We start from the raw sequence: 21,990 nt of genomic DNA on the forward strand, positions 1-21,990 counted from the left end.
CGCCCTGCGGGGTGCCTCTACTGACAAATCTGGTGGACGTTGACGTCCCCAGTGATGCCTCAACCGTCCTGCATTGTAGCATCTGATCGATCAGGCTCACCGTCCGGGAGTCAACCCCCAGTTCCGTCAGTGCACCCGTGATGGCGGTCGGTAGGATGTTATTAAAGGCGCCTTCTATGTCCAGGAAGGCTACCAGGGTGTATTCCTTACAGTTGATGGACGCTTCTATGATTGATGTGATCGTGTGTAGGGCCGTTTAGGTGGATCTTCCTTTCCGATAGGCATGCTGGGAGTCTGAGAATAGACTAGGCGGAATATTTACCGTGAGATGCATCCCCAAAAGCCGTTCCATCGTCTTCAGAAGGAAGGACGATAGACTTATGGGTCTGAAATCTTTGGGGGCAGTGTGCGAGGGCTTGCCTGCCTTGGGGATGAAGACGACTTTGGTATGAAGCCAGGTTTCCGGGATATATCCATGGGAGAAGATTCCCTCATATATCCTTTTGAGCCAACTAGTGCCTTTTTGTCCAGCGTGAATCAGTTGGGCAGGGATGATGCCATCTGGTCCCGCGGATTTGTATGGTTTGAAGCTTTTTATTGCCCACGAAATGTTCTCCTGGCTTAGCAGGTTCATGATACCACTTGAGGCAACGGAGGGAGCCGCGATGTAGTGTGGTCTGTTTTCATCGCAGCCGGGAAAGTGGGTGCTAAGGAGAAGATTTAGCGACTCATTACTGGACGTTGTCCATGATTGGTCGGCGTTCTTCAGGTAGCCCAGAGTGGGTGTAGTCTTCGAGATAACTTTGCGCAAGCGCGAGGCTTCCGAGTTATTCTCAATGTCGCTACAGAACTTACGCCATGAGGCGCGTTTGGCTTTCCTCAGTTCTTTATTGTAAACTGACAGACTGGCCTTGTAATCGGCCCAGTTCTGCTCAGCGTTTTCGGCCTTAGCTTTATTGAAGAGTCTTCGGGAGGCTTTCCGGAGTTCCCTCAGTTTCGGATTCCACCATTCAGGTTTCTTCCGGCCTCTGCTCTTGCTAGAGGGGCAGGATTTATCGAGCGCCTCAGTGCAGGCGTCGGTAAATAGTTTAACAAGATGAGTCGTGGCTTCCCTGGAGATCTCTTCCTCAGGTGGAGTCTCAGGGAGAACACGACAGAGATGGTCTGAGTACCGAGCCCAGTTTGTCCGCCTAAGGTTACGAAATTGAGCTGGTCTCGGTAGTGAAAAAGAGAATACGGTTTCCACGTACCTGTGGTCCGAGAAGGAGTGCTCTTCCAGGACCCTCCAGGATACGATGTTCCCGTGTAACTCGTGAGAGGCAAGTGTGAGGTCCAGGACCTCCTTGCGGTTTTTAATAATGAAGGTGGGATCACTCCCCCTATTTAAAAGGACCATCTGAGTGGTCAGTAAATAGTTGAAGAGGTACTCACCCCTTTCGTTGGTGTCAGTGCTTCCCCACTGGCAGTGGTGTGCGTTGGCGTCGCACCCTACGATTAGGCCGATGTCCTTGGCCTCGCAGTCTGTGATTAGCGCCCTGAGCGCCTGTGGAGGGGGGTCTGGTTGGTCGTGACCCATGTACGTGGAGCAGATTCTCAGTGAGCACCCCTGGCCTTCGAGGCTCACTGCTGTTTGGTCTTCATTGCTGAAATTTGGGAGCAAAAATAAGTGCAAATCTCTTTTTGCAAGGATGCAGGTGCGAGTTTTACCTGCGGAGTCAGCTACGTATAGCTTATAGTCAGGAGTCCTCAGACCAGAGACCCTGTTTCCGAGGATCCAGGGCTCCTGAATGAGGACTATGTCGGCTCCACCCTTGGCTAGGTAGAGCAGAAGAGCAGCGCATGCTGCCTTACAATGGTGGAGGTTTATCTGCAGGAGTATCAGTGACATTCCTGAGGTCCACCTCCACCATTGTCCTTTCGTGGTCGCTCTCCGAAGAGTCCAACTCCTCCGCGACCCCGATGTGTTTGAGATCCCTAGTGAGATCGCTCACGTCTGAGACGTAACCATCTAAAATGTCATCCGACACCACTGATGCCACGTCTGACACCGCAGGCTTGATCTCCGTACTAGGGATCTCCGGGGGCTCCAGGTCTGGCTCGACCGTCGGCTGCATGCCTTTGGAGTCGGACTTGTATGGTACTACGACTACTTTCTTGTAGCCGTAGTCCACAGCGCCCTCCGTGTCGTGGAGAAGTCTGACCGACTCCTCGTTCAGGACGAGGATAATTTGGCGCCTCTGCCCGTTGCTCTCCTCTACTTTGGCCACCTTCCAATCGGCTGTGGGAAGGTGGGGGTTGCAGACCTGCAGAATCCGGAGAATCTTATCCGGCTCTGCAGGCTTCGCCGAGACCCACGCTCTGGCCCTCGGCTTGCTGGGGATGTCCTCCCACTTCACGACCTCCAGCTGGGCTCCTGGGTAGACCTCCTTGAGCGACGCTACCGCCTTCGCGTAGAGGGCCGCCGAGCGAGCATCTTGGCAGGCGATGGCTTTCACCGTGCCTTGGTGCCACCCGGCGTCCTCACACTTGGGCGGTGGTCCTTCATTCTCCTCCAACTCCTGGAGGAAACGGTCTTGGAGCTCGTTTTCCACGAGGTGCCACTTGTCCCTAGGGATCTGCCCGTCTTTAGAGCCCCTGTCTAGGACTCCAATCAGGGTTTTTCCCCTCGCCACCTCGGCAAACGAGCGGTTGCTCAATGTCTTTGTCCTCTTGGCCTGTTGGACTTGTGTGGCGGTGTCCTCCGCCGAGCGTTGCCGCTTGCTTGGGGCCTTGGCTGTGGCCTTGCCAGCTTTGGCTGGCTGGTAGTCGGGCAGGACTGTCTTGGCCCATCGCCGCGATTCGATTCCCTGGGCAGACGCCAGGAACACCGGGTCGTCGTTGCCCAGGATGAAGGCCGCACGTCTTTTGTCCTGAAACTTGGGCCTATCTTTCGAGGCAGAGGCGCCGCCTGCCGGGGTTGTCAAGGGGTTCCCGGTCCCAAGGGGTCCGCCAGCCGCGATATCGCTCTGCATGGTCGCCCCCCCGGTAACCGGGTCGCCCTTGGGGCCCCCCGACGTGGATTGGCCCGATTGGCTTTTCGGTCCTCTCCTCACAGCGCCTGCTGCCTCGAGACGGTGGACCGACTTAGTCTCCTTCCCCGTCTTTTTGGGCACTGGTTTCCCAGATGCGTTTGTAGAGGGATGGTCTTTTCCCTCCGGCACTTTAGGAGGAGTGCCGTGCTCCTTTGCGGTGTTTTTTGTTTTAATATTTAAATTTGGCATATTTGATCCCACGAGTAGGCGGGAAGGGGTTAGTCGCCCGGGGCATAGCCCGCGTGCCCCGGGAAGCCTTATTAAAACTGGAGGTCGGCAGGTATCCAGAGTCCGCATATAAGCGACCGAGCACCCCCTCGGCCATGCATCCCTCGGCATATGACAGTGTCACCTTGGATTGGGGTTATTTCACTGAGAGTTTTCTTCTCTCCGCCCGACTACAATTCGCCAGCATCCTGGCAGAGACATGACCGTACCAGGACCTGTTTCCAGCCGCCCTCACGGGGAGAGTATAGTCGCACTTCCGCCGGTGTGTACAGTTACGGCGGGTGCCGGTTCGCTCGTGCCCACCTGTATCCTATGACGCGGAGCACAGTCGCCTTGGATCCAGGGCAAGCCATGAACCCGAGGCACCCGTGCCCCTTTCCAAGTCTACAGTTGTGACGAGCCGACCCGACATCCGTTTATCCCCCTATAGCACCCGACGGCTGACGGCTATCCAGGCAGTAACAAACCAGTCACAATGGCGTCACGTGTCATCGGCCAACAACGCAGCCGATGTCCTGTCGAGAGGAATCGCAGCAAGCAGGCTGGCAGATCACAATCTGTGGTTATATGGACCACTATTCTTGCACGGATCTCGAGACAACTGGACGAAGGCACCCAACATAGAACCTAGCAATCTTGAGAGAAAGGCCAAACATGTGAGCTTGCCAATCACACCTAGTGTGAGGGGATGAATTATATACTTGCAAACATAGCAACTCGTTTCACAAGTTGCAACGCATTGTGGCATATATGTTACGCTTCTGCTACAAAACCAACAGAGCGAACACCACAACGCTCTGCGCAGAAGAACTGACTCACGCCCGCACTATAATCCTGCGAACCATACAACAAGTCGAGTTTACAGCAGAGTTAAAACAGTTCCAACGATATAAGACTGTGGATAAAAAGAGCTCGATCATATCGTTATCTCCCTTCCTAGGAGACGATGAGCTCATCCGAGTTGGTGGTAGACTTGAAGAAGCCCTACTTCCATACAACGCAAAACACCCAGTTTTGCTGCCTTACAATGACCCAATCGCTAAAATGATTTTGCGGGAGCTACATGAGGAGAACATGCATTGTGGTGCTCAAGCATTAAGGGCAATCGCAAGACAACAATATTGGATTATCAATGACAAGACAATGGCTAGAAGCATCATCCACAGCTGTGTTAGATGCACCAAGGCAAGACCAAAGCTGATGCACCAGATCATGGGCAATCTCCCAGCACAACGAGTCACACAAGCACGCCCGTTTCTTAACGCAGGCGTCGACTACTGTGGACCAATCGCGATCCACCATAAGATCCGAGGCAAAAGACCTGATAAGGCATACATCGCCGTGTTCTGCTGCTTTTCCACAAAGGCAGTACACCTGGAGCTGGTAAGCGACTTGACCACAGAGGCATTCTTGGCCGCCCTGCGTCGATTATTAAGTAGACGTGGGAAGTGCCAAACTATTCAATGCGACAATGCAACGAACTTTGTGGGTGCAAACAACCAGCTTAAAGAATTAAAAGACTCTATATTCAGCTCAAAGGCAAGCGCTCTGATCACGAATCATTGCAACAAAAAATTCATTCATTAAATTCATTCCTCCCAGGCCCCCTTCGTTCGGCGGCCTCTGGGAAGCGGCGGTAAAATCAGCAAAAAGGCTGTTGATAACAACCACGAACACAGCCTCACTGACATTTGAAGAACTAAACACCGTGATAATCGAAATTGAAGCAATTCTCAACTCTCGACCCATCACTCCAATGTCAAATGATCCCACTGATACAACAGCGCTCACCCCAGGACACTTCTTGATTGGTGAACCATTGACAACGCCTCCTGACGTCAACGCTGATCATCAAGGAAGAACATTGGTCAAGCGCTGGGAATTGGTATCGCGCCTAAAGCATTCATTCTGGAAACAATGGTCTACAGAATACCTCCAAGAATTGCAAGCTCGGCATAAATGGAAGACCGCTTCACCAAACGTACCTGAAGGATTATTAGTTTTGGTTAAAGAAGACAACCTTCCTGTAATGAAGTGGCCAATGGGTCGCATCATTAAGACATATCCTGGACAGGACAACCACGTACAAGTGGTTGACGTTAAGACAGCATCTGGCGTATACAAGCGCCCGATCACTCGTCTAGCGCCGCTCTTTCCGGAAGATGTGGCAATCAAACGCCACCACAACGTGATCAGTGACACCACGGAAATTGATGAGCCACCCACACAGCGAACAACAAAATTGTCACCTACACTAACATCAACGTTAGTGGTGCTGTTGCTCATGCTTCCATTAGCATGGTCACAGTCAATAAATGTGACACAATTCGCAAACAAGCCTGGAATATTTTATGAGAAACTTGGAACATCAAGAATAGCAACGTCTGAGTGGACCATGATCGTATACTATGACTTGGACCCATATTGGAAGGATATGCAACTAATGTCTGCCGGAATTTCAGAGTTACGATACATGTGCCCTGAACTAAAAAATGTTCCGGCATGTAACTCCATAGTTCAACACTTTCAACATGTGTATAACGAGCTACAAGCAGGAAGCGTTTTAATGAAAAACTCTCGAAAACGCAGATCGCCGCTGGACATCATATAGCAAGCAGCCTGTTTGGTGTTCTCGACGCAAAATACGCAGAAGAAATGACTCAAGTGATTGAGAAAGTGAAAACCAATGAAGACTTTCTACTACATCTGCTCCAAAACCAAACATCAATTGTCGACGCGACAATAAACGTAGTCAGAAAGGACAAATTAACAACTGATAATCGCCTAAAAACTTTGGAACAGCATTTGGCTACTATCAACCAAGAAAGAGGGTCGTATCACAGCGATCATCTGACTCAAGCGTACTTAGGACTAATAGCACAATTAACGCTGCTCACAACAACTCTCCAACGAATGCAATCCGACATATCTGATGTCCTAATCGGTATTCATCATCGGAGAATAAGCCCCACTCTGGTGTCTCCCGAGCAACTAATAGACCAACTAGACCAGATACGGGAGCATTTGCACCAAGATCAAATGCTGCCGGTCACAACGAAGGAGGTGATTCAACTATACAGAATCATGCGAGCCGAAGGAACCCCTACTGCAAAGCACGTCATCTTCAAGCTGACGCTACCGCTGGTCTCAACAGCTCAGCTCGAAGTCTTCAGCATCATCCCAATTCCGTTTTGGGATTCAACAAGCTGGAGTCTATTTGACCTCAGGACCACCATAGTAACAGTTAACATCCACCGAGACCAGTTCATGGGCACTACCCAAGAGGAATTCCGACGTTGTCTTAAAGTACACAACGAGGAGTTCATCTGCTTTGACCACCAGACGATCTTTAATGTGGACAATCGCCGTGAGTTTCAACTGTTTAACAATAAAACAGAAACACTGTGTCAGGTAACACACACAAAGGCTGACACGGTGTGGCTAAAAACTCAGCATCCAAATAAATGGATCTTCGCAACGCATTCTACAACTAAACTTCAAGCAGTATGCAACGGAGTTCCGTCAACCATAACACTGGAAGGAACCGGGCTACTCTCCATGGCCCCTGGTTGCACTGCTCGCAATCCTAAATTAAGCATCAGTACCTTCAGCACCACAATCAGCGAAGTAAAATCGACGTACACTCGATTTGGTGACGTGAACCCACCGGAGACATCACCCTCGCCACCAATGTGGCAACTGAAGAACCAGACATCAGACTTCCTTCAAGAGCTTGATGATCTACGCCAGCAACTATCAGCCATCAATCAGCACGAGCTGCCACACCATCTCACCACCGTGCAGCACCATCAACTCGTTGCTTATGCAGCCTTAGCAATATCAATTCTACTGATCATTGCCATCATTTTCCGGAAGAAGTATCAACTATGGAAACCAAGGCCATCAAATCCCGATCCAGCCACGTCATCACCCCCTATACCCCTTGCACGCCGGTTTACCGTCGACTTGAACGATGGTTGAACACAGTTTCAACGGCCGGGAGAATGTTCAGTTGCAGAAGTATGCTTAAGCAATAGCTTATAAGACCCGTCGGCATAACACAGTGACACCGCGACACAGTGTTCCATTTAACATGCAATATAATACCTCACGACAAACACACTAGCCACTGCAGTGAGTTCTGTGGACAATGCACTAGCCACTGCAGTGAGTTCTGCTGACAATGCACTCTTTCCGCAGAGTGCAAAGACAGCGGAGGCATTTGCTGACCATCAAAATGTCGCAATTGCCCACCAGACACCAAAATTATCCATAATACACAAACATATATTTTACAGACTCAGCACTTTTGTACCTATAAATAAGAATCATTTTTGTAAATAAAATCAGTATCAGAAACAGTACCACAACTGCCTGTCACTCATCTTCCATCGCAATCAACAGAGGCTGTCGCTGTGTCTTCAGATCCTCATTTGCGCACCGTAGGATACCCTCTCCGCAGTCCAACTGGTTCAAGTTCTAGTTGCGACGACCAAACTGTAGACGGTTTATGTACCGTATGCAACACAGCTTCCTACACACACACACACATTAACACCTTCTTTAAGTAATCGAATGCATTTTGGCATTCATCTGTCCATTGAAAGGTGACATTCTTTTTACATAATCGAGTTATGTGCCGTGAATAGTCGGCGAAATTTTTGATGAAACGTCTATAGTAATTGCAAAATGCAACGAATCTTCTAGCGCTATCTGCGTCTGTAGGGACTGGATATTTTTCGATGACGTCATATTTTTTATCGTCGGGCAAAATGCCTTGATCAGTGCACTTGTGGCCTAGAAAAGTCACTTCGTGCATGAAGAAAGCGCATTTTTCTGGATGTAGCTTAAGGTTGTTTTTCCTACACAAATCAAAAACGTCTGTTTAGTTTTTGATCATGTGGTTTTCGGAACAACCGATGACTATTAGGTCATCCATATACAAGAATGCTTGTGAAGTATTAAGTCCAGAAAAAGCAATTGTCATCATTCTTTGAAAGGAATTTGGCGCTATTTTAAGACCATAAGGTAGTCTAGTGAATTGGTACGAGCCATTGCTCGTTGAAAAGGACGTTAAATCTCTAGAGTGTTGTTTCAGCTCTATTTGATGAAAACAGACATTAAATCTAGACATGAAAAATATTTGGCTCTACCCAACTGATCAAGAATATCATCTATTCTTGGAAGTGGAAATTTATCGGACAATAATTTTTTGTTTATTTGACGATAGTCAATGACTAAACGCCATCTTTTATTTTCAGATCCTGGGAGACCTATTTTGGGTACAAGTAGTATTGGACTATTGTACTCCGAAACTGATGGTTCTACTATTTTGTCCAGAATGAGTTTTTCTACCTGTTTATTGATTTCGTCTTTGTGTGCGTGTGGAATTCTATAATTTTTTTGTGTATACCGGGTTGTTATCCTTCAATCTTAGCTCTTGCCTATACAAATTATTAGTTGTTATCGATTCGGTTTCAAGTCCGAATATGTCTGTATACTGTGTGCATAAATCTTTTAGTTTTCTTTTAAATAGTGGCGGAAAGTTTTTAGTTAGCTTTTTCATGACATCTTCGTGTCTATCCTTGCTAATTTCTTGGACTATATCATAGTCACTTAGCATTTCGGTTTTTATTTTATTAATATTTAGGATTTTGGTTGAATTTGTTGTATTCAACACTCGGATTGTATTTAAAAACTGTTGTTTTTATTGGAAATTGTATTTCCAATGGATATTCCGTCCTCAATTTCTTGATTCGGGACTAGAACGGTATGTTCTGTTGACGCTAATTTAATTTGTCGGACAACTTCAGCGCGTGCTGGAAGAATTGTGGCATTATTATCACAAGTGTGTGTGATAGGTATGTTTATTGGGAAGTTAAGATTGTTTGGCCGTAGTATTAGAGTGTCACTAGTATGTGTACAATCTAATAGGCAATTGAATTTTTTAATGAAGTCTATACCTATAATGCCATCGCTAGGGATTGGAAAGTTTTGTTCAACTAAATGATAATCGTGTGGGATTATATACTTTCCTGTAGATAATTCTACGAATGCTAAACCTTTTGAAAAAACTGAACCTTCGCCGATTCCTGATATTTTGGTTGATATGTTAACATTAACATTATCAAAAATATCGATATTTTCTTTTAGTATTGAAATGTCTGCACCAGTATCTATTAATAAGGTAAATGTATTACCTGTTTTCAAATTTTTAAGCTTTATAAATATTCCTGAACCAAGATTGATGTTGTATATTATCGCACAATTTGAATATCTTAAGGGGTTTATTGGTTTTCCGAACTACTTTCAGTAGCTCGTACATTTACATTGTTGGCATTGTTTTGGCCTCTGTTTGAGTTGCCCTGGCCCCTAGAGTGTCCTTTATTTTGGCCTCTATAATTGCCTCTGTAATTATTTTGGTTATTGTTACTATAGTAATTACCTCTGTTTTGGTAATTACCTCTGTTTGATCTATTATTGCCTCGGTTATTGTAACTTCTTCGATAACCGCGACCACTGTTACCTCTGTAATGAAATACTGTGCTGGCATTTCCAGTTATTTTGGTGCTGCAATGGATGTATTTACCCATTGCGTCGTTGAAAGTATTGAAGTTGCCTGCTTCAAGTATTAGGCGCAGCTTGTCATGCTCACAATTGCGAGTCATGGCTGCTATGGACTCTTTCGTCGAAAATTTGTTGGCGTTATCTGCCTTCAGATGTTGGCGTCTAGCCCTTCATCAATATATGATACTACGAGCTGCTTGCGCAGATTGTCAATATCGGTGGTATATTGAGATGCCGTTTTTCCTTTTTGTTTAATATTGGATATTTTTGCTTTAATAACGTCAGAGGATTCTCCCTTGACGTTATCATTAAGCTTTTGGATTATGCCATTGATCGTTTGTTCACTTTGGACTTTATAAAGGATGGAGCCCGTTATCTTTGATTTGATAACTTCAATGGCTAAGTCTTCTTGATCTCCTTTAGTCCTATCCGTGATTTTTAACGCTGTTAAGAAACGTTGAAGAGACTGTTTACTGCCGTCAAACTCTGGGATAGAGGATGAGACTAGTTTCACGTACTGCCGATCTTTTTCTACTTGGTTCAATTTGTCTGATATTGTTATTTCGGTTTTTAGTTCCGAGTCGCTTCCGACGTCGGTGTCTATTATATCTTTGCAAAGGTCTATACTTTCTATTTGAGGATTTAATTCTGTGTCGCTTTCGACTTCAGTGTCTATTATCGGCTTTGATTCATCTATATTGTCTAGTTGACTTTCATCAAAATGAGCTAACGAACCTAGACTTTTTGGGACATGTATCTCAATACCTCTTCTTTCTGCAATGGTTGTCAACCTTGTATTCAAAGATCGTAATAGCCTTTGGCATTGATGCTGGTTTTCACTAGTTAGCTTGTTATCTCGAGAACTTACTAATTGTGTGATTCTATTATATTGTGCTACTATGTTATTCGTTTCTGTTGTATTGTAGTTGTTGTATGTTGTATTAGCGTTTCTGTTTTTATTACTGTATTCTTGTTGATACATTTATACGACTTTTCAAAAAGTTGTTTACTTTTGTTCGGGCCAGCCGCTGAATACTAACCGTAACTTTAACATTATTATTGTATGAGCAGAGAGAGCCGCCTATGTTGTAATGCGTTGACTTTCTGCAGAGCTGCTGCGCTCTCCCGCTAAAGGGGCTCTCTGCCGCCGCCACTTCGGCCATTACTTTGATCTGCTGCCGCCACTTCGGCAGTCACTTTGATCTAACGCCGTCGTCTATAGTTTAGTTCTATGCTAACCCCTCTGCGCATTGGTTGCATATCGATCTCGCATAAAGTTCATCTGGCAATAGCAAGCAATCGGCTTCCGCTAAGCCACCAAGATTAAATACGAATTATAAAGTTTAACCCAAAATCTCTTTTTATTTTGAAATACATAGGTGCCAAAAAAGCTTGGCATCTCAAACATTGGTGACCCCCCGACGGGATATAAAACCATTTCTTAATCGCGTTCCGTTAAAACACTTATTAATTATACAATATTGTGTTGTTGGGTAGTTTAACTACCAACAAATACATTTGTGTGCACATTAAAAACAGTTTAAAGTGCAAATTCAGTGAGAGTGCGGCTGGAATATTTATAGACAAATTCCGGTACTTTAAGCGTCGAATCTCTCATTCTCTGCGCAGCTGCAGCCGCGGTTCTTGACTTTTCGTGTCTTACATTCTCGCTCTCGCGTCTATACATCGTCGCTTAAGCGGTATTTCATTTTCCGTTGTTATGTCGATTGCACAACGGTTAACATGGACAACGATCCAAATACAGGCGCGGGCGGAAATATTGTGGTGGCTGATTCCAGACTGAGTCTGTATAAACGTAAAAGTCAGTCATTATATGATCGATTGCACAGGCTTGGCGAATCCTTCGCGGGGAATAAAATCGACAAGCTGACCGCCGCGGAAGTCGAGGTGCGCCTTGATATGTTGGCAGAAATTCGAGCGGAATTTAATAAGGCCCATAATGAGTTGGAGGCTCTCGATCAAAACGAGATTGGGAGTGAGCTGCGCGAAATCTTCGATACTCTTTTCATATCGTTGAAAGCTGAGTTGCTGGCTGCTGTTGAAGTAGGCCAGTCACACGCCGCTGCCAATTCTACGACTCTGCCAAGCCATTCCGGACATAATACCATCATCATGGCTCACAAGCAGCGACTTCCTGAGCTGAAGGTGCCGAAGTTTTCTGGTGGATACGTCGAGTTCTCGGATTTTATGGCAATGTTCAAATCGGTGATTGAAGCGGATGCGGATCTCAGTGACATCGAGAAATTCCAGCACCTTCGCTCTTGCCTCGCTGATGCGGCTTTGGATTCGGTTCGATCGTTGGAGCTCTCCAGTGCCAATTATCGTGCGGCTCTGGATATACTTAATAAACGCTTTAATAACAAAAGACTTGTTTTCCAGGCACACATCAAGAAGATTCTTGGGCTAAAGAGGGTAGACTCGCCTTCTGCTAAAAGGCTTCGGGAGTTTTCGGATGCAGTCAATTTACACATGCGAGCGTTGCAGACATTGGGAACTGCTGAGGAGATTTCGGGATTCATGGTTATCAACATGCTGCTGCAGAAGTTGGATTCGAAGACACAAACCAAATGGGAGGAGCACACATCGTCGGATGCTATACCTACCGCAGAGGAATTCTTCGAATTCTTGCAGCAACGCTGCCAGAAAATGGAGCGATTGGAATATGCTACAGCGACACACGCTAGTAGCGATCAGGTGGGAAAAAACCATTCCTATACGCATGTTAAGAAAACGTTTGTAGCTTCCAACTCTTCCGCCGACCCGTCTGTATGCGTCTTTTGCCACTCAGCGGGCCATGGAATATACTCGTGCAAGATATTCGGAAATCTCTCACCGTTGCTGCGCCACAAAGAAGTGAAGAAGCTTTCCCTATGCTTCAATTGCCTAAAACCGGGGCACCGGAACCGCGCATGCAATAGTGGAAAATGTCGAGTATGCGGCGGTAGGCATCATAGTTTGTTGCACTTCGATAGTATACAGCCCACAACGCAAGGCTGCCCAGGTATTACTCCTCCCGATCTGGCCGTTCAACCGGACACTCTTTCCGTTGCTCAAAATTCTGCTAGCAGCTCGTCTCTACCTTCGTCTACCTCTCTTGCTGCCCAAGGTCTTCACTCTGATGTCGTGCTTCTGGCTACAGCCGTGGTTCTCGTGAAGAATCGGTCTGGCGTTTTAGTTCCTTGTCGTGCCATCTTAGATTCAGGATCGCAACTGCATCTCGTCACATCCAGGTTCGCCCAGCAGCTTCAGCTTAGGAGAACTCAATCGTCTGCACTTGTGTCTGGGCTGGGCGATACCAGCGTTTCTACTGAGGGATCCACCATAGGCATTTGTATGCATTCTCGCACCTCTGCTTACACAACTACGCTTACTGCTCTCATCGCCCCCACGATTACCGATTCTCAACCAAGTATGGCAGTAAATGTATCCGATTGGCGTATTCCATCTAACATTCAGCTCGCTGATCCTGCATTTTTCAATCCTCAACGGGTTGATCTTCTCATTGGTGCGAGCGTTTTTTATGATCTCCTCTGCGTAGGGCAAATCAAACTCACCGATGGACTGCCTCTTCTGCAAAAGACCCGGCTTGGGTGGATCGTATCTGGCAGTGGACAGAAGGTATCAAGCTCGGCGCTTTTGGCCACGCACAATTGTCCAGATTCGATAGCTGAGATGGAAGCAAGGTTGGATAAAACTCTTCGTATGTTTTGGGAAGTCGAGGATTGTGTGGAGGCTGGGTTGAATACCAAAGAAGAAGACGATTGTGAAGCACATTTCGTAAGCCACCTTTCACGGTTGCCATCCGGGGAGTATGCAGTTCGTCTACCGCTAAATAACAATTCTGATCGTTTGGGAGAATCTTATGCTCAGGCTTATCGACGGTTCATCAGTCTGGAGCGAAAACTGGAGCGTAATCCTACACTCAAGGAGCGGTATTCCGCCTTTATGAGGGAGTACATTGATTTGCATCATATGCACCAAGTCAACCCTGATTCCCGTAGCCTCTGCAAGTATTTCTTGCCTCATCACTGTGTTAAAGGAGGACAGTACGACGACAAAACTCCGTGTCGTTTTCGATGGATCCGCAGCTACATCAACTGGATATTCTCTAAATGATGTGATGATGACAGGCCCTGTTATTCAGCCTGCATTGTTTAACATATTGATTCGCTTTCGAACATATCCAGTCGCTCTCACTGGGGACATTTGTAAAATGTACCGCTGCGTACGAGTGTCTCCACCCGACAATTTGTATCAATGCATCCTATGGCGAGATTCCATCGAGTCCGAGGTTCAAGTCTACACATTAGACACCGTCACATACGGGACGAGGGCTGCATCATTTTTAGCGGTCCGCGCAATGCACCAGCTGGCCATCGACGAGGGTGAATCCTACCCTCTTGGCTCAGCTGCTCTGCGGCAGGAGTTTTACGTGGATGACCTTATTTCGGGCGATTATTCGGTCGCACAGGTCATGGACAAGATGCACCAAACATCAGCTTTACTGTCCCGTGGTAGCTTTAGACTTAGGAAATGGTGCTCCAGTCACCAGGAAGTACTTGAGGGAACCGCTGAAGATGACATAGAGAAGTTCCTAAAGTTTAATGATGGAAGCGACATAGCCAAAACTCTCGGCTTAGCGTGGGACCCTGCTTCGGATCAGCTGCTTTTTGCCTTGTCCGCACTGGACACAACCTCAAAGCCATCAAAGCGGTCGGTTTTATCTACGATTGCGCGGTTCTACGACCCTCTTGGATTGATAAATCCAGTCATTGTCAGGTGCAAAATCTTCCTTCAGCAGCTTTGGAGAGAAAATTTGGATTGGGATGAAAGCCTACCCTCAGCATTGCATTCAACTTGGATGGACTTGAGAAATAGTTTGGCAAGCATTTCTCGGATCTCATTTCCTCGCTTGGTTCTTCGTTCTAGTGTGGCTACAGAAGTTCACGGATTCTGTGATGCCAGCTTAGAAGCATATGGCGCTTGCGTGTATGTCGTGTCCAGGGAAGCCCAGTCTTCGAGCCACGTTTTGTGCTCAAAGTCGCGAGTGGCGCCGCTAAAGACTATATCGATTCCTAAGCTGGAATTAAGTGGAGCCCATTTGCTTGCGAAAATCATGCAAAATGTAAAGGACATGGGAATCTTTACAGGTCGGTTCTATTGCTGGTCGGATTCGTCAACAGCATTATCTTGGATTAGGGACGAGCCAGCTAAATTTCAAGTTTTCGTGGCAAATCGAGTGGCATCAATTCAGGAGTTGACGGCAGCCATGGAATGGCGCTATGTTCCCACATCTTTAAATCCTGCTGATATTCTCTCGAGAGGCTCGCTTCCCAACCATCTTATCCAGTCAGAGCTATGGTTTCACGGCCCATCCTTTTTGCTATGCTCCAAGGATAAGTGGCCTGTATCTCCATCTAACAACATAGCAACTTTGGAGCTTCGCAAGAGAGGATTGCTAATCACGTCTGCACATGCCGATCTCACGTCCGGATGCAAATTTGCGAATTCATTCTTTCGCATGCAGCGCACATTCGCCTACATGCATAAATTTATACATCGTCTTAGGCATCCAGGACTCACCGTTTCTGATATTCGGCAAGGAACGCATCTTCTAATTCGACACATTCAGCTGACAAGTTTGTGGATGGACATAAAGGAGATTCGGCGCAATGGTCAAGTCATGAAATCCAGTTCTATTAGCTCGCTCAACCCGTTCATCGATCATTCTGGACTACTTAGAGTTGGAGGTCGTCTTGGCAACTCATCGCTAGGATTTGACGCTCAGCACCCGCTCATTTTGCCAAAGGGACATTCCATTACCTTTGCGCTGATAAGATATTATCATGAAAGAAACCTCCATGCCGGACCTCGCGCCTTGCTATCCAAAATTCGGCTGGAATATTGGCCCATTGGAGGTGTTAAGGCAGTGTCAAGGGTCGTCAGCAGATGTGTGAGATGCTTCAGGACTAGGCCGCGTATGGTCGAACACATCATGGGAGACCTACCTAAAGAACGTTTGGAAGGATCTCGAGCTTTTGAAGTCACTGGAGTAGATTACTGTGGACCTTTTTTCTACCGATCAGAAATCCGCACAAGGCCTCCGATCAAGTGCTACATTAGCGTATTCATCTGCTTCACTTCCAAGGCTATACACATGGAGCTCGTAAAGGATTTGACCACTGCATCGTTTCTAGGCGCACTAAAGCGTTTTACTTCCACTCGAGGAAGGCCAAGTCAAATTTGGTCGGACAATGCGACAAACTTCGTTGGGGCCAAGAACGAGCTTCTGGAGCTAAAGAAGCTTTGTCTTAGCGAACCGCATATGAAGGAGGTCCACGAATCCTGCTTGGCTGACTCGATCGACTGGCGTTTCATTCCACCTCGCTCTCCGCATTTTGGCGGGTTGTGGGAAGCGGCCGTGAAGACCGCAAAATATCACCTGTACCGCTCAGTTGGACCATCTGTGCTTAGCTTTGACGAGCTGCGCACTCTGATCTGTCAGATCACTGCAATTGTTAACTCTCGCCCTTTGCTCTCGCTTTCAGAAAATCCTGATGATTTAGACGTTTTGACTCCTGCTCATCTGCTGTTAGGCGGCCCCCATGAGCAAATCCTCGAGCCTGACCTAACGAAGCTGAACTACAATCGTCTGGATGGCTGGCAGCGGGTCACCCAACTACAACAAATATTTTGGAGCCGTTGGCGCGAAGAGTATCTCACTCTTTTGCAAGAGCGCGCGAAGTGGCGTACCCCCGCGCAAAACATCTGCAAGAACGACCTCGTTCTGGTGAAGGACGAAAATCTTCCTCCAATGCGTTGGCCACTGGCTAGAGTGGTCGATGTCGTTTTGGGCAAGGACGGAGTGTGTCGCGTCGCTGACCTGAAGACATCCTCAGGAAACATCAGGAGGGCCGTCACTCGGCTATGTTTGCTGCCCCTTAAGGAATCTGTTGAGAGACTAGCTCCCAACGGGAGGAGTATGTTCGGGCCAGCCGCTGAAGAATAACCGTAACTTTAACATTATTATTGTATGAGCATAGAGAGCCGCCTACAGAGCAGCTGCGCTCTCCCGCTAAAGGGGCTCTCTGCCGCCGCCACTTCGGCAACTACTTTGATCTGCTGCCGCCACTTCGGCAGTCACTTTGATCTAACGCCGTCGTCTATAGTTTAGTTCTATGCTAACCCCTCTGCGCATTGGTTGCATATCGATCTCGCATAAAGTTCATCTGGCAATAGCAAGCAATCGGCTTCCGCTAAGCCACCAAGATTAAATACGAATTATAAAGTTTAACCCAAAATCTCTTTTTATTTTGAACTACATAGGTGCCAAAAAAGCTTGGCATCTCAAACAATGAATTTGTTATTATTTTACAAAAAACTTATAGAACAAAATATGGTTTTGGTTGTAAAAAGTTGTTTTTTTTTATTTTAATATAATTTTTGCTCCGTTGGCTAAAAATTACCGAAAAAGTGTTAAAAACTTGTGGTTTCAAAAATATTTTTTGTTTCGAAGTATATGACTATGATGTAAAAACAAACTAGTATAAACTTTTGTTTGAAATTGAAAAAGAGACAAATTATAAAAATTGGGAAAACCTCATGCTGCATAAGTCAAACATGCATACAATTTCAGAGTGCGGCTTTTTTTCTCGCTGGGTGTACATATGTAGGTAATTGGGTGAACGATTGATGCGAGTATGTTAATCCAATAGCTGCGACGATTTGGCTGACGGGCCTTATGCAGCAAGTTTAGAGGCGAGCGAGAGAGTAGGATAGCCCGAGAGCGTTATAACTGCTCGGGGCTGCTGCTAAGCCGCTCACGAAAAATTGATAGAGGCGAAATAAAGAGACGAAAGAATTCCGCTGCCGTGCGTAAACATATGCGGTAACAAATGATTTTTACAGTGGTCATTGCAAATGACAAACAACAAAAATCGTTTATAATATTTAGACTGCTTAACCCGACACCACAGTTACAAGTGTATTTAAAATTCTCGCCCCACCTCCTTCCGCACCTACAATGGACGAAAATCTGTGGCATCCACAATTTTGAAGATACGAGAGCATTAAAAACGCACAAGCATAGAGAATGACTATGTCTACCAGATTGCCGAATCTGGATCAGAGCGGATCAATATTATAACCAAAAGGAACGCAGCACGTGACGACACGTTCGGACTGATTTGTTGTCCCTCCCTCTCTTTTTCGTTCAGTGCTAGCGCCGTCCGCCGGAGGATAGCCATACTGACTAAGTATCATGTATCCGGCTCGTTTTTTTTTTTATTTTCAATCCCTTCAGTTGCTTGGCTCGCCGGAGCTTTATAATTCCTGATATTACATTAAAACCGCATTCTTCCCTGCAGCACGGTAATAGTTTCAATGATTAGTGGTTTGGCTACAAGTGTTGTTGCATACTGAGACCCTTCTTTCATATTTTTACCATATTCTGCTTCATTATAAATACAATTACCAACTTTTTATTTAGAATCGTCTGATTTTTCTATTTTTACAACAATTTATTATAGGACTATCCCCTTTTCAAATTCATAAATTTTCTTTACACGAAAACAGATGTAAATACCTTGAATTCACAATATGTAGACCAAAATCATTGTCCTTGAACCTAATTAGTTGAATTAAAATAGACGGTAATTTATTTTAAAGTTTCTGGGAATAAAGTCTCATTGGAACATGTCCTAAAGACCGCAAGCCTTAAACAAAACTACTTCATCCAAATCGGCAAGTTGGTTGAAAAAAGTAGCGGATTTTTATCTTTCGAATTGTTGAACCTGTTCAGTTGAGCGGCACTGTAGATGGTTTGGTGCATTGCGTGATGACTGTTATGCTTAAAATATAGATTTATTCATCATCAAGCTTTAAAGCACGTCTTAGTAGTAGTTAGAGAATAAATGTTATTCTTGAGGCAATTGTTATGATGGATGAACCAAATTTCGTAATTTTGTTTTATTTTAGTTCATAAGGAAATATTTAAAAAAATGTACTTTAAGAGAGCAAATTTGATTTTAGAAAAAAAAATAGAAAAAATTCCTTGCTATCAATAGAAAGAATTTTAAAATACAGGCGCACTTACATAAATATTTCAACTATGTAAAATGTATAACCTGTTTACAATAAACATTTTTTTTAAACCTTTTTAAACAGAACTGATTCATTATATTTACGAGTCACTTTTGTTTTTCAAAGTTAAGTGAGCGTGGTACACATGAAAGATTTTTAAGACATGCGTACGCTTGCTCCTCCATAAATAGTTGATCTTTGGTTTTGCCACACGCTACTCGAGCCCATTTTGGATCTATGACGTGATCATACGATGGCAGACCAGAGGTCTTGTATTTACTACGACAGAAGTATGGTCTATTTTCCTTCCTGCCTTCATCGAAAAGAAGATCTTGTTCACTGCAAAGAGTATCCTTCATGATGCTACTTGGAGATGTAAGGAACTTGCTAGGCGTCTCAGTTTCGAACGGTTGGATCTTTTTCGTAAATCCACCATTTGGCAGATGGTTGGCGGTCCACGTGGAAAGTAAAGATTTCCTTGCACGTTTTGGAGGTGGTGACTGTGCTGACCTTAATTTTTCATTTTCAATACTAGGCGAACTATTTCGTACATTTTTTCTGATATTGGTACCTCCAATCCCTTTGTTGGTTTGCACAGCTTTTACGACTTCTGAATCGTTGAGTTGTTCTTCATGAATTATTTCTGCCAGGTCTTCGGCAAGGCTAGACGGGCTGGACGGCTCGTACCGTCGACCATCACGTTTCTTGCCAATTTCAGCAAGGGCATTCTTAAACGGAGTGGGTGTTCGTGGGCCTATTTTACCTTAAATTTAAAAGCAAAAGACGTGAACTTTAAGCAATTATTTAAATTGGATACAATTGGGCGCTATACTCACTCTTATGGGGCGTTTCAATAGATGCAGTTTCAAATTCTTTCTTGACCTCTATTCCCAAGACATTATATATCTTCATGACTGGCGTGCTTGCGCGCAAATTCATGTCTTCAAATGTGGTTAAACATGGAGATTTGAGAAATCGGCTGGGGGAGAACGGTAATGATTTTATGGGAGTTATAACGGGTGAATCCGGCTGTCTAGGGTTGGCTTCATCAAACGAAAAATTAATCAATGGACATTCGGGAATGTGTTTGCGAGATCGTTTCAAGATGTTTGGTGTTTGCCGCTGAAGTGGAATTGTTAGACATTTACCAACCGGATGATGCATATTAATAGTTGAGTAGCGAATAAGCGGCTCAGTTCCAGCAGAATCCAACCTCTCGCTGTGCTCAGCTGTTGTATTTCTGGTACACAGGATTCCATTATCTCTAGATTGAGATATTTGTTCCATTTTTGGTGAAGAAAGTCTGTTATTTTGCAATTGAGATTGCACTTTACCAATACCACCAGCTTTAATTAATGTAATTAGATGTGTTCGAGAGCTTTTCAAATCATTTCCAGTAGCATTAACAGATCTACGCTCGGCATCATATTTACGGCGCATTGTCGAATTCCAGTGATTTTTTATTGCATTATCAGTGCGTCCAGGCAGAAGTTTAGCAATTTTGGCCCATTGGTTTCCTAGTTGAATGTGAGCTTGATAAATAATAGTATCTTCCTCTTCGGTCCAAGCAGTTTTCTTTATATTCGGATTAAGATGATTGTGCCATCGTTCCCGGCATTGCTTGCCAATTCGTCCATTTAGATATCGAGCAATCAAAGTCCATTTTTTGGGTCCAAAACTTCGCACGAGCTCAATAACCTTTTCGTCTTCATCCCGTGTCCATGGCCCTTTAATGAGTTCTGGATTCAAGACCTTGGCCCAACGTTGCTGCACCTGCTGCTCAAGTCGATCTTTAAAGTGAGGCCCAATAATCTCCCAACGTTCGCCATGTTGCTCAACTAATGCTTTGAGCAAAACATCTTCCGATTTTGACCACCGCTTTCCAAATCCGTAGTTCGGATGTCCAGAGCCATTATTGTTCGCAACCTTTATTTGAGTTCCCTTCGGAGGCTGTTCCGGATTGTCTTTGTGTGTTTTACATTTGATTGCCAAAGAAAGCAAGTAGGAGTCTGAAGAAACATTGATGCTGGCATTGACGGCGCCAGTAACATTTAAATCTGAAACGCCTGCATGACCCACTGTTGTAGTTGTGCTGTGGACTTCATCGTGTTCCGAATATTCGGACTCATCCGATTCTTCAAAATTTTGATCAAAGTCTAATAAGTTATCCTGCTCACCGATTGTATTCGCCATACTAGCGACTTATTTGATTTAATTTTGCTTCCGGGGCGAACAATAGTGATAAGCTTCTGGGTGCACTTTCTCCGCACATATATAATAGTGGACGTCGCGTAAGCAGTATAAACACTTGGCACAACCGCCTTGATTCCGACTATGGTAAAACGTGTAATGTGAACAAACGTCGCTAAAAGTGGTGTACGCAAATTTCTCACAACATGTCAAACATTGAACCAGCTGACCTTGTACGCGGTAATCGACGCGTAGAATTGGATGGGTCGCATCACTCTCTGTGTAATCGGAACGTTCTTTTATATTAATATTTGATTGTTGATTACACCAGTTGGAGCCATTTTTAAGACCACAGTTATTATGGGGCCTATTTACGGACATACTCATCCATTAATAATTGAAATAGCGTTTTACCTAAAAACGCTTCATTCTGCAACCTTAATAAAAGCTATAGACGTAAGATATTGTAATGCTAATTTTTAAACTAGCAGATATTTCCTTAACTTTTTTCTTAAACGATTTAGAGCATATTCTTCAATGTTAGATCAAGGCGTCGATTGAAAATTATTATCGAAGAAAATATTTACATTTACTCAATTTGGAATGGTGAAAAGGATACACTAACGAGAGTACCCACGATTTGTTCAACTGATTATGGTAATAAAAAACCATGGTCCAGTTTACAGAAACTTTTGGGTATTTTATACCCTTGCGTTTTAGTAAAAAACTGACAACATTTTCGAACAACATACTTAATAAATATTGGCAACTCACAGAAATTAAACTCAAAAAATCAGGCAGGATCTGGTTAAATGCCTTTTTCACAAATTAT

The 21,990-nt window shown here is 45.0% G+C and overlaps 1 protein-coding gene across 1 annotated transcript; it reads right to left on the bottom strand.

Annotated features, from left to right (window-relative positions):
* Positions 1 to 18,340: 18,340 nt before the first annotated feature.
* Positions 18,341 to 21,741, bottom strand: Myb (proto-oncogene like protein Myb). Its single transcript, XM_033382379.1, has 2 exons — positions 19,805 to 21,741; positions 18,341 to 19,731 (listed from the first exon to the last, which is right to left on the bottom strand). Exons 1-2 carry the CDS (start codon positions 21,159 to 21,161, stop codon positions 19,076 to 19,078), a joined length of 2,013 nt encoding a protein of 670 aa, XP_033238270.1. The 5' UTR covers positions 21,162 to 21,741; the 3' UTR covers positions 18,341 to 19,075.
* Between the last annotated feature and the right edge of the window lie 249 nt (positions 21,742 to 21,990).

This window comes from Drosophila pseudoobscura, chromosome X, assembly GCF_009870125.1.
Source record: "Drosophila pseudoobscura strain MV-25-SWS-2005 chromosome X, UCI_Dpse_MV25, whole genome shotgun sequence".
Taxonomy (NCBI): domain Eukaryota; kingdom Metazoa; phylum Arthropoda; class Insecta; order Diptera; family Drosophilidae; genus Drosophila; species Drosophila pseudoobscura.